General features: G+C 40.1%; 1 protein-coding gene across 3 annotated transcripts in view; it reads right to left on the reverse strand.

Moving 5' to 3' along the window:
• LOC127433458 (rab GTPase-activating protein 1-like) overlaps positions 1–13,349 on the reverse strand; it is a 146,739-nt gene that overhangs the window by 85,834 nt on the left and 47,556 nt on the right. For all 3 annotated transcript variants that reach the window (XM_051685390.1, XM_051685389.1, XM_051685391.1), the window contains 3 exons: positions 12,985–13,154; positions 12,482–12,650; positions 11,728–11,821 (listed from right to left, as the gene is read on the reverse strand). In XM_051685390.1, coding sequence (XP_051541350.1) covers positions 11,728–11,821; positions 12,482–12,650; positions 12,985–13,154 — 433 coding nt within the window. The remainder of the gene's footprint in view (positions 1–11,727; positions 11,822–12,481; positions 12,651–12,984; positions 13,155–13,349) is intronic.

Here is a 13,349-nt window from a genome sequence, read left to right on the forward strand (position 1 = left end):
TGGTAGCATTGCCTTTAAATGTTTAACTTGGGTTAAACTTTTTGGGTAGCCTTCCACAAGCTTCTCACAACAAGTTGCTGGAATTTTGTCCCATTTCTCCAGACAGAAATGATGTAACTGAGTCAGGTTTGTAGGCCTCCCTGCTCGATCAGATTGAGTTCAGGGCTTGGTGATGGCCACTCCAATACCTTGACTTTGTTGTCCATAAGCCATTTTGCCACAACTTTGGAGGTATACTTGGGGTCATTGTCCATTTGGAAGACCCATTTGTGACCGAGCTTTAACTTCATGGCTGATGTCTTGAGACTTTGCTTCAATATATCCACATCATTTTCCTTCCTCATGATGCCATCTATTCTGTGAACTGCACCAGTCCCTCCTGCAGCAAAGCAACCCACAACATTATGCTGCCACCCCCATGCTTCATGGTTGTGATGGTGTTCTTTGGCTTGCAAGCCTCACCCTTTTTCCTCCAAACATAACTATGGTCATTATGGCCAAAAAGTTAAATATTTGTTTCATTAGACCAGAGGAAGATCCTTTTCCCCATGTGCACTTGCAAACTGTAGTCTGGCTTTTATTATGGAGGTTTTGGAGCACTGGCTTCTTCCTTGCTGAGCAGCCTTTCAGGTTATGTCGATATAGGACTCGTTTTACTGTGGATATAGATACTTGTTTACTTGTTTCCTCCAACATCTTCACAAGGTCCTTTGCTGATGTTCTGGGATTGATTTGTACTTTTTGCACCAAACTACGTTCATCTCTAGAAGACAGAATGCATCTCCTTTCTGAGCAGCATGATGGCTGCATGGTCCCATGGTGTTTATACTTGCGTACTATTGTTTTTACAGTTGAACGTGGTACCTTCAGGCGTTCGGAAATTGCTCCCAAGGATGAACCAGACTTGTGGAGGTCCACAGTTTTTATTCTGAGGTCTTGGCTGATTTCTTTTGATTTTTATATGATGTTAAGCAAAGAGGCACTGAGTTTGAAGGTAGGCCTTAAAATACATCCACAGGTACACCTCCAATTCAGTATAGCTCCTATCAGAAGCTAACTGGCTAATTGTCTAAAGGCTTGACATCATTTTCTGGAATTTTCCTAGCTGCTTAAAGGCACAGTTAACTTAGTGTATATAAACTTCTGACCCACTGGAATTGTGATATAGTCAATTAAAAGTAAAACAATCTGTCTGTAAACAATTGTTGGAAAAATTACTCGTGTCATGCACAAAGTAGATGTCCTAAACGACTTGCCAAAACTATAGTTTGCTAATATTAAATCTGTGAAGTGGTTAAAAAATTTGTTTTAATGACTTCAACCTAAGTGTATGTAAACTCCTGACTTCAAATGTACGTATGCGTGAATTAGATTTGAGAACTACAGTAAAATGCAGTTTTTTCACACAAAGCTTTCACATGGCTTCAGAAGACTTAAAGCACAAGTAATTTAGCACACAAGTCATTTGAACTAATTTTAAGGAACTTTTACGGTGCTTTTTTGTCATTTATTTATCTCATCAGCAGGGCGGAGCTAGAGGGGAGCTAGAGGGGGGCCAGGGGTGCCCGTACCCCCCCCCCCCAGACAGAAGCCTCGCCACCCCACTCATAACCGCACCTCTACGTCCCGGGTGTCACTGTATCCATTCCACTCCACGTTTGTATCCACACGCCTCAGACAATGACGCACCCCCATCACCAAACCCCAACCCCAACCCCCACCCCCAGGTTGGACGATATAACACTCGCAAGACAGATGTTTTGGTGCGCGCTCTGTGAACAACAGAGACGATGTTCATTTATGAGGCAAGACCACAAACTATCAAAATATTTACAAAAACCAGATAATTAAAAATGGTTTGTCTTTATATTTTAGGTGTGCAATGAAGTTGTTTAATTCAAAAGCAATTGCAAAAGAAATATTGAAAATCTCAATTTCCAAAACAAACAGATCAGCCAAGGGCTTTAAGAAGGGGAAAGTGAGGGTCTACCAGATACAGATGTGAGCACAATACACACACACACACACACACACACACAGACACAGCTGTGTTCTTTAGCGGTGCGGAAAGAATCGCAAGCAATAATTAAATTCCTGAGGTTTTTAATTGAGTTCATCTTAAGTTTTTGATTAACAATAATGAGAGTAATGGAAAGGAGGGGAAAAATCTTATGACCTTTAACTGTATTCACTTTCCACTGCTCCACATTAAAATATCTCTCTCATTTCCCTCCAATGATTGAGTTCTTAAATTAGAAAGTGTGTGTGAGTTGATAATTTTTTGTCTAAATTGGAAAAGGAAATGTGTGGGATAGGAAGCTCTTGATTCGACATTTTATGAAGCTTCCCTGTGTCGATGACATATTGGAGCTATTTAACAATGTCAATGAGCGAACAGGCATACAAGATAACCTTTTATCTAAATGTGCATACGCTAATGTGCAATAATTAATCTGTTCAGGAATACAAGTTTTGTATTCAATCCAAATCTCACGAGCCTCGTGAGACTCTTTAAAGGTGAAGTGTGTTATTCTTTAGATGTTTAAATACTCCCAGTTTAATAGGCAAGGATAACTATAGTAACTATAGTATATAATTCCTTGGTTGATTTCCCTGAAAAGTGTAAACACTGTCTTAAAACACTTAAAAACATTCCTCTGTCTGTTTGAGCATCCTAACCACCCAGGAATATCAACATTTGCTCAACCATTGGCATATCTCTGGGGGCGGGACTACCTGTTTGCTTAACCAATGGAAGACGGGCGGAGTGTTTGGAAAAGCTGTTTGAAAAGTAATTTGTGTACTGTCACAGTATGTACTGTAACTGATGAATGACGCACTTCTTGGGTGGTAAAATAGTACGTATTCTGGGTATACATTAGAGCTGTGTTCAAAATATCGATTCGGCGATATATCGTCATGTGCTCCTTGCCGATGCATGTATCGATTCAGCTGTGCCCATATCGATACTGCAACAAACTGCAAGTTTGAGTGCAGCCTACCACACGACGAAATGGTTTACAATCACCTGAGCAGTAGTAAACCACCGCATTTAAATTAGATGAGACTCTTGCTACCATAGTCAATATTAGAACCTGAAATATATGTGCATTTTGGCTTTTTACTTGTACCCGGCAGTTGGGAGGAAGACAACACTTGCGCAATATCCAAATACGTCAAAACGAAAGTACTGCGTAGTGCGTAACACAACGAACCTCTATCTACCAGTACATAAAGCCGACCATATGCGCTTCTTTTACTTTCAAACAGGGTATGAAATTAACCAGAAGACGGGTACTTTTTATAAGGTAATTAAGCCGATCTGTGCATTTCAGACCTGTTTGCACCTGTATTTAGTGCTGTCCACTGATTGGATCTCCCGTGATGGATGTTAATACCAGGTCTGAAAAAGGTAGTGACATTTGACAAGAGATGCCGTTGTTTAGACACAAAGACCCGTGCTTGAAGGAAAACAGTTGTTTTTATTTTTATGAAAGTAAAGTGCCCGGTGGGCGCATCCGATTCGCTTTTTGTACAGGCACGCTCCCACTCGAGCACAGCGTGAGCGCTCATCACAACACACAAAACAATTGTTTTCTTTCTTCCTTATGTCAGTGGCCTGCAAACAGTTGATTTTAGGTCATCTTAAAAGGTTCAGAATTGTGAATAGCCTATACTGTATACTGTACAGTAAATGAATGGGTGTAGAAAAAGATATGCAGTGGAGACATCATGGATATCAAATGTGAGGGTGAGTGAGACAAACTATATGAAGAAATTAAAATTGCAGGCTAATGTCTTTTTACTTGATCTAGCACAGCAAATTTTGCACTGTCATCTGTGACTCATTCTGTGTATTTATGAATGTGGTCTACAAAAAGGGTAATAAAATTAGTTCTATTAAAGTTACTAATTACAATTTACTGTAATGATTATTATACAACTCTTCATTTAAATACAAGAGCAGTGTGTAGTTGTGTTTGACTTGTGTTAAGTTGACACGTGACCCGAATATATGACGTAAAAACAACAACCAGAATCTGGACTGAAATAGCAGGTCATGCAGTTATTTCTCGCTTACCGTTTTATGAATACTGAGGATTCGGACATACTCCTACATTGGCATATTGTTTTGGCATACTTTATAGTAGGGAAGTATGGACACAGCGATTATTTTTGCAAATTCACTAGTGCCGTGAAGAAAAAAAAAAAAAATCACTTTACATTTAAAGGAATAGTTCACCCAAAATTATGGCTAAAATTCTCACTTTTTAATCCTAATTTTGTGCCTTCATTGCAGCATTGTTTTGGTTTATTTTGTTGTGTGGATTGGTGTGGAAGTATATGAGCATAAATCTGCTTTGTGGCGTCGATTATAGAGTAATCTCACATTTTAACCCACATTTTAAGCTCCAAGGGTGTTTTTTTTTTCTGATTAAATTTTTTTATTGATTCATACAGATAACGAAGAAAAGCAAAACATATATACACAGAATCAACATTTAACCCCCACTATTACCCCTCCCCAATACCCAAACACACCCTGACCCTCAACAAACATCCCTGTGGTCAAATGTAAGTATACACACACACAAAAAATATATATAATAATCACACACATTTAAAACTATGCTTCTCTCTCCACTGCCCCTCCCCGAGAGCCCTCCAAAAGCACCAAATATCTGCCCCATTTCCCATCAAACGAATCCCAGATCTCCAGCCTTCTACATGACACTTCCTCGAAAGCCACCACCCTCCCCATCTCTGTGCACCACTCTTGAAATGATGGCGCTCCAGCTTAAAACAATTCCATCCCCTTAAAACAATTTGTCTGCCGATCATAACACTGGTTAGGACCCAATTTTTTATGTGTTTATCCCTTATATTTATGACCACCCCATCACCTAAAATACAGAGTCTGGGGCAAAATGAAATTTTAGTGCCCAATACGTCACACAAAAAAATCTCTGAACCTTCGACCAAAATTCTTGGATCTCAACCACCAAAAAACATGGGTTGTGTCTCCATCTTCTGTTTGGCATCGCCAGCAGGTGGGTATGTCTTTAAGACCAAGCCTATACAATCTAGAGGGGGTCCAATAGAATCTATGTAAAATCCTGAATTGCATAAGGCGCACCCTTGCATCTCTAGATACAGACTTGACATTTTTTAGAATCCTATCCCACACTCCCTCCTGAAATACCAAGTTTAAATCTTTCTCCCATAATCTCTTGATAGAAGTTAAGCTCTGTCCCCCAGACTCTGAATTAGCAGGGAGCAATACATTGATGCCTCATGACCTTTTCCAAAAGCAGTAATTAGGGGGGGGTGTATGCTACTCCCAAAAATAGTACAGAGCAGGTGGCGCAGCTGTAAATACCTAAAGAACTGAGATCTGGGAATCCCAAAATGTTGAACCAAATTTTCAAAGGATCTCAACACTCCACTCTCATATAGGTCACCGAGTGTATTAACCTCCCACACAATCCACTCTGACCAGCAGAAAGGGTACTCATTAATACATAATTTTGGGTTCAGCCATATGCTCGAGGCAACACTTAAATAAATGTCCGAATTAAACACTCTGGACATTTAATAAATGTAATGAAGCCCACCTGCCCACATCGCTCAAAAACCTTTTTATTAAAGGGTCAAAATTAACTCTAACTAAATCAGACAAATTTGCTGGGAATAAAATAGCCAAATACTTAACGCCCTGTTTGGGCCACTGGAAGGTGCCCAGCTGAAAAACTGTTACCGGGCAGTACGCTGTCAGAGACAAAGCTTCGGATTTAGACCAATTAACTCTGTATCCTGAGGAATTAATAATTCTGTGGAGGCAAGGCATAGATCTAGTAGGGTCGGAGACAAATAACAAAATATCATCTGCGTAAAGCAAAAGCTTATGCGCCACACCTCCTGCCACCACCCCTGGAAAATCATCCTCCTTTCTTATCGTGGCTGCTAATGGTTCCAGGGCAAGACAGAACAATAACGGGAAAAGGGGGCAACCCTGCCGGGTGCCCCTATTCAAAGTAAAATAATCTGAAATTAATCCATTTGTTTGTACCGCTGCTACCAGGTATCTATAAAGTAACTTTATCCAACCAATAAAAGTATTCCCAAACCCGTACGTTTCCAAAATCTTAAAAAGATAATCCCATTCTACCATATCAAATGCCTTTTCAGCATCAAGTGAGATGGCAGCGACCGGAAATCTGATCATTCGCCACTGACCTCATGATACTGATGAAATGCCTAATGTTATCAGAAGAGCTATGGCCCCGAATAAACCCCACCTGATCTATATGTAAAAGAGATGGCATAACTTTACTTAATCGGTTAGCCAAAATTTTTGACAATATCTTGCTGGATCAGTGAAATTGGACGGTAACTCTTACATTCGCTTGGATCTTTGTCCTTTTTAAGATATAGACTGATCCGGGCTTGCAGAAGTTTTCCATTCTTTAATGATTCCGTATAAACTTCTAGCAAAAGTGGAGCCAATTCTGTAGCATAAGATCTACAAAACTCAGCGGCAAAACCTTCTGGCCCCGGAGCCTTGTCTGTAGGCAAGGCCTTAATTACCTCGCCAAGCTCCTCCAAGACTATCTCAGAATCAAGAGAATTTTTCTGCTCAGCCGTCAGTTTAGGAAGTTCTAATGGTTCCACAAAGTTTCTAATATCCTCATCAGTAGACAAAGACCTGGAACTATAGAGATCAAGATAGAATTCTTTAAAAGCATTATTAATATCAGTGGCTGAGGTAAATATTTCACCACCAGCAGATTTCACTGACGGAATGGTAGAAAAAGACTCTCTCTATTTTATATATCTAGCCAGAAGTTTTCCTCCCTTGTCCCCCAACTCAAAGTAGGACTGTCTTGACCTGAATAGCCAAAACTCCACCTTCCGTGACAAAATAGTATTATATCTGTATTTCAATCGGGTCAATTCTCTGAGGCCGTCAGATGACATTCTGCACTTTATTATTCCCTTCCAACTCCACAAGTTCTCGTGCTTTGGATTTTTTGGTGAATGAGGCGTACTGTATGATCCGGCCCCTAAGAACCGCCTTAAGTGCCTCCCAAGTCACGCCCACAGAGGATACTGAGGACCAGTTGGTCTCCATATAAACATTGATTTCAGCCTTTTACATTTGTTGGTATTCAGGATTTTGCAAAAGGGATACATTAAAGCGCCAACTATATGATTTCCTTTTCTCCATATGTGGCAACACCTCTAAACTCACCAGGGCATGATCTGAGACTAAAATGTTTCCAATTGAGTAATCAACAACAGATGAAATGAGGGACTTAAATATATAAAAAAAAAAAAAAATCTATTCTAGAATAAATCTTAGACTTTTGAAAAAAATGTATAGTCCCTACCCGATGGGTTCAAAAGTCTCCAAATATCTGTAAGACCAAGATTTTCACACATCTTGTGAAGCGTCAATGTTGCTCTAGGGGGCTTGCACACTTTTGCTTCACTATGATCAAAGACTGAGTCCATCAAAAGATTCAAATCTCCTCCCAGTATTATATCATGACGGCATGCCAGCGGCTTGCAACATCCCTTCAAGATCTATAAAAAAGTCCCGATCATCAACGTCAGGTGTGTAAATATTAGCCAAAATAAGAATTTGCCCGTGAATTTCTGCTAAAACAATAATGGCTCTTCCTTTTTCTTTTCTCCCCTTTTTCTCCCCAATTTGGAATGCCCAATTTCCAATGCGCTCTAAGTACTTGTGGTGACATAGTGACTCGCCTCAATCCGGGTGGTGGAGGACGAATCTCAGTTGCCTCTGCGTCTGAGACCGTCAATCCATGCATCTTATCACATGGCTTGTTGAGCGCATTACTGCGGAGACATAGCGCATGTGGAGGCTTCACACTGTTCTCCGTCGCATCCACGCACAAATCACCACGTGCCCCACTGAGAGTGAGAACCACATTATAGTGACCACGAGCAGGTTAACCCAAAGTGAATCTACCCACCCTAGCAACCGGGCCAATTTGGTTGCTTGGGAGACCTGGCTGGAGTCACTCAGCACGCCCTGGATTCTAACTTGCGACTCCAGGGGTGGTAGTCAGCGAATTTGCATGCTGAACTACCCAGGCCCCCAATAATGACTCTTCCTAATTTATCTTTAATCTGTTTGAGACATTTGAATTGTAGATGCTTATCAGTGTAATGACTCCCCTGCTCTTACTTGAGCCAGCACTAAAAAAACATGTCCACCCCATATCTTCCCAAATTTTTCAGCTTCGTGCGGGGAAAGATGGGTTTCTTGAAGAAACACTATATCATATTTCTTATGCTAAAGAAGAGAAATAACCTTCCTTCTTTTTATGGGGTGCCCCAACCCATTCTCATTCCATGTGGAGACAATCCACTCATATTAACATTTGACATTTTGACATATGAGAAAAAATTGATTGTGTGACAAAAACAAAATTATCAAGACCACACATTCCAACATTAGTGCAACAATCAAACCCCAAACTTCCCCCAGAACCAAACAAACAGAAAAAAGAAAAACATGCGCATTAACCCTATGCACAACAGCGCCAACTGGCGTCCATCCCTCCAAACTCAAACAGTCACACCTACGAGAGCCCCCGCGACAACTTTGCCATCTTGCTCAAGTCCGGTGTTTCTATGCAAATTTGTGAGACAGAGTTACACAACAAAAGATAATCTATAAAACAAACTCCAGCCAATAGGTGGAATAAACACAAAGAACATGTAGATTCATCCACATAACTGTCCCGAAGGTGTGTTATTCCACAAAACTAACTCCAGCCGCTAGGCGGAACCAGCACACACACACACACACAAAAAAAAAGGTGCTCAGTTCCTCGGACAGTCAAACGAATGTTCAATGAGCCGGTCGATTCGGCTGCTACATGAGTGCAACAAATGTCCTAATCACTCCAGTGTCTTGCAAGAAATACTCCATAACACAAACTCCAGCCAATAGGAGGCATTAGCACAAAGAACATGCAAATTCATCCACAAAACAGTCCCGAAGGAGTGTTACTCCACAAAACAAACTCCAGCCGCTAGGCAGAACCAGCACAAAAAGAAACAAAAAAGGTGCTCAGGTCCCTCAAACAGTCAAGTGAATGTTCAGTGAGTCGGTCCATTCAGCTACAATGTGAGTACCACAAAATAACTTTCTCACTCCATTGACTTTATGAAGGACATCGCTTGCTGGGGACATGTGAATGTTTTACGGCCATCCCTAGCATCTATTCTCAATTTGGCCGGGAACATCAGTGCAAAAGTGACCTTGCAAAAGCAAGTTTCTTGCATTTCTTGAATCGATCACATTTCTCTCATCGAATTTGCAAAGTCTGGGAACAAGAAATTGCTGTGGTTCTTCCAAAAAAGCCTTCCATGCCTCCTCTCCTCACGTAACACAAGATCTTTATCGGATGATCTCAGAAATTTGGCCAGAATTGATCGGGGCCTGTCACCCTCAGCGGATCGCCGAGCTGGAACCCTTTGAGCTCGCTCGATTTCCAGCTTGAGGCCTGTTATGTCAAGCAGATTCGGAAAGAGCCCGTGCAGGAATTTCACCATATCCTGACCCTCTTCGGCTTCAGGAATTCCGACGATTCGGACGTTATTCCGCCAGCTACAGTTCTCCATGTCCTCCAATTTCTCTTAGACATGCTCCAAATTCACCTTGGTCACTAGCAGATTAGCAGATAATTCCATTTCCGATGACTCCAGATAATCGATCTGTTTCTCAACATCCCCCACTCTTGTAACCACTTCAAAGAACTTTGTCTCCATGGCAGTAATCGATTGACGTATTACAGCAAGATCTTCCAAGTCAGCAACCACCTTCATCAGCATTGCCGACATGTTCAACATTTCTCGCCAAATTTCCCTCATTTCTCTGACCAAATCGACTGCCGGGCTCAGGGCCTTTCAGGGGTATCAGCTTGAGCACGTAAGTGTCTTTTAATGTCTCCAGAACCCGAGGATTTTTAATTCTTTGACATATTGTCCTCCTAGAACAGTTATGGAACAGAGTGTATCGAATCTCACCAGTTTATTACATTAATAATGTGAAAACTAGCAAAGTGCGCGGAGCTCACCGTTCACACGTCCGAACCTTGCATGGCGTCACGTGACTCCTCCAAGGGTGTTTTTAAAGATTTCCTGTTTCATTGGCATACCCAAAATTAAAGGCTTATAACTCGACATTAAAAAAACAAGGAGGTTCAAGTGTTTGATATCATTGTAAAGAAAACTTGTGAAATTTTATGATATAGATCATGATACATTTTGAGACTCTCAGCCTAAGAAACTGCTGAAAATCACACAAAAAAACATGAGCCAAAAATGTACTTTTTTTTTTTTTCTTATTTTACATTATATATATCTGGGTGTAAAAAAAGTGGCTCTGAAAAACAGCTTTTTTCCCCAATCATGTCAACTGTAACTGAGAAAAATTTTGTGTTGATACGACAAAGCAATCAAAAGTTATGGCATTACAAAAATAATTTATCATAGTGTCCAAAAACATCTCCAAACAAATAAAACATAATAATTGTACATAAAAACGAATTACACATGCAATGACTAAAGGTTTTTATGATGAGATTTCACAGAATGAGTTTCATTCTGTGCCATTTGAGTCAGTGTCTTTTACTTGGCCCCATCTCCTGGTGCCATATGTAACATCGCTATATTTTTGTCTGTGAATAAAACAAATGGGCTGGTTGTATTCTACTCTTTGAGAGCTTTCCAACAATATATGTATGACACGTGGCTATTTGATGAGTTTGATGTTTTTACTGATTGCAATAATATGTACAGTGCAATTTTTTAATAAATTATCAAAACGGAACACTTCTGATTTGTCTGCAGATGTCAAAGCACCTGTTCAGTTTTGATCATAATGGCTGCATGCATTGGAAAGTAGAACTTCTATACTATCAATCGATACCTATTTTGTGTTGGTCAAGATTGTAGTTATTCATATTTTGACAATTATATTTTTTTCTCGCGGGCCTGCTCATCCAAGCTTAAAGGGTTAAATAAAAATTCACATTTTTAACCTAATTAATTAAATGAGAGCTGCGACTAATGAAAAAATTAATTGCATCAATATTTGCTGAGAAAGGTCCCCAAATGAAGATAATTCAATATGTAATAATCAGAGTATAAATATAATGGTAATCCTCAGTTGGTAGGAAACATCCTAATTATGCGCTGTCAGGGAGCATGATAAATTACGTTAATTCTTTTAAAGTTTTATTTTTAATATAATTCATCACACTGAATTAACATGCTAAATCAACAGTCTCATGAAAAAATTTAATCGACAACATGAAATCAAGCAGCCAACATTCAGGGTTCGTTCAGAGGGCCAAAAAAGTAAAATAATAAAAATACAAATCAAAAAATCTTCAACTTGGCTATTGAACTAGCTAAGGTTGAGTATCACTGCTTTAGAATGTAACTATGTGAAGTAACTTTCTACTTATGACAGTTATAATAGCTCAAACTCATTTTAATACATGCTATTAAAGTGAGGCTCTCGGTTTTTTCCTGGATGGCCCATTTGGTTCACATGCTGCTCAAAGAAAGGGGTTGACATATGGTCACTATAAGCCTGGTTCCTGCTGCTCATGCACTAGAGAACTAAAGGCCATACCGCATGTAACTTTATATTAGCACTATATATTGTTGTAAAGCACTCACCATTTGGATAACAAATCGCCCCAAGTTTCCAGAATTTTTTCACCGCATTCCTTAGACACGTCTCCAGAGCCGCTAAGTAAGGGCTCATCATTATCTAGAGAAACAGAGAGAGGAATTAAGAGAGAAAAGGATGTTCTAAGTAGAGGTCAACCTATAGTGGACTTTGCCGATACCGATAACTAAGGTGGTAAAGAAGGCCGATAACAGATTACTTGGCCAACCGTTTTGAAAATAGGTTTATAGAATGTTAAAAACATTTTTAGTCTTTCCTAACTAAGACGAGCACAGACATAGAGGCTACACGAGTCAAAATGAACAAAATTCCAAATGCAGTCTATTGAGTTTTAGATTTAGTGCATAACGCTGGACTTTTACTAGAAAATAAAAATATGGATATTGTCAATAATTAAAGATTTAGATACAACAAACTCCCACAAGGTGTCAGTGATTGTTGTTTTCACCTCTACCGATATATCGGCCTACCTCTAGTTCTTAGTAGTAAAGGTTCAGTAAAAACTCGGCAAAAACACAAAATTACCACACGTGAGCCTCGGGTGACAAAGTAACAATAATAAATGACTAGATTGTTACAATTACTTAGGAAAATGTGAGTGGAACTTGTCTGAGCAAAACTTGCAAAAAGCAATCATTAGCGAACACTAATAACAAGATTTGTGAGAATCTTAATGAACAACTCCGGCTACCACACAGTGACTGTGAATGACCGTTCATGTGTGTGGTGTGGACCGCTGACCTTCCTCCTCATCATCCTCTGGTGGCGAGGGCACAATAGAGCTGTGAGATCCAAAGGGCAGAATGCCGGGGCTAGCCGTGGTCTTCATCCTTTCTCTCTCCGTCTCACTCTCTAAACTCACCACTTCATAAAGCGTGTCTGAATTACTCTTCCGCTCCTTGTTCTCCATCTGACACCAGAGAAATGACAAATTCACATACCTCTCTCAAAGAATATATATATAGTTGCAAAAACCCAGTTCTTCCTTGAATCAGTGACTGGAGTGATGCAAACACCTCAACCAATTATGCACAATTTCATACCTTGGTTGTGTCTTAAATCCTAGTGAGCTTCCTACCTACAGTAGATGGCTGCGTATGCCAGCCATGAAAGCTCTTTCTAGGTATTATAGGCCTGCTGAGCTGTGATAATCGCCATTAACAGGATCTTTCCTTTTAATTTACTGAGAGATTCTCTTGTACTTGTACAGAAGAAGATATCAATTCATTCTAGTCTGCACTCACGGGTCTGAGTTTGAGATAGAAGGTCTCAGTGTAACTGCGTTTACTGAAGGGCCAAAAGAGCCTGTCGTTGGGGGAGCACACTCGAACCCGCGTCTCCAGCAGGAACCTCACAGGCTCCTCCACCTCAGTGATCACCAGATCCACTGCCGTTGTCATGTACATGAACTTATCTGTGTCAGACAAAATACAGACAAAAAGCAGCAGATATTATATGGGAGATTCTTCAAATAGGGCAGTGTTTCTCAACCTTTTTGACACCAAGGGCCCCCATTGTACAAGACAATGTTCAAAGATATTTCCTTTGGTACTTGTTTTCTCGATGCATCGATTACTAATCCTACCGACTCATATGCATTGATCTTGAA

This window comes from Myxocyprinus asiaticus, chromosome 43 (assembly GCF_019703515.2).
Source record: "Myxocyprinus asiaticus isolate MX2 ecotype Aquarium Trade chromosome 43, UBuf_Myxa_2, whole genome shotgun sequence".
NCBI lineage: Eukaryota > Metazoa > Chordata > Actinopteri > Cypriniformes > Catostomidae > Myxocyprinus > Myxocyprinus asiaticus.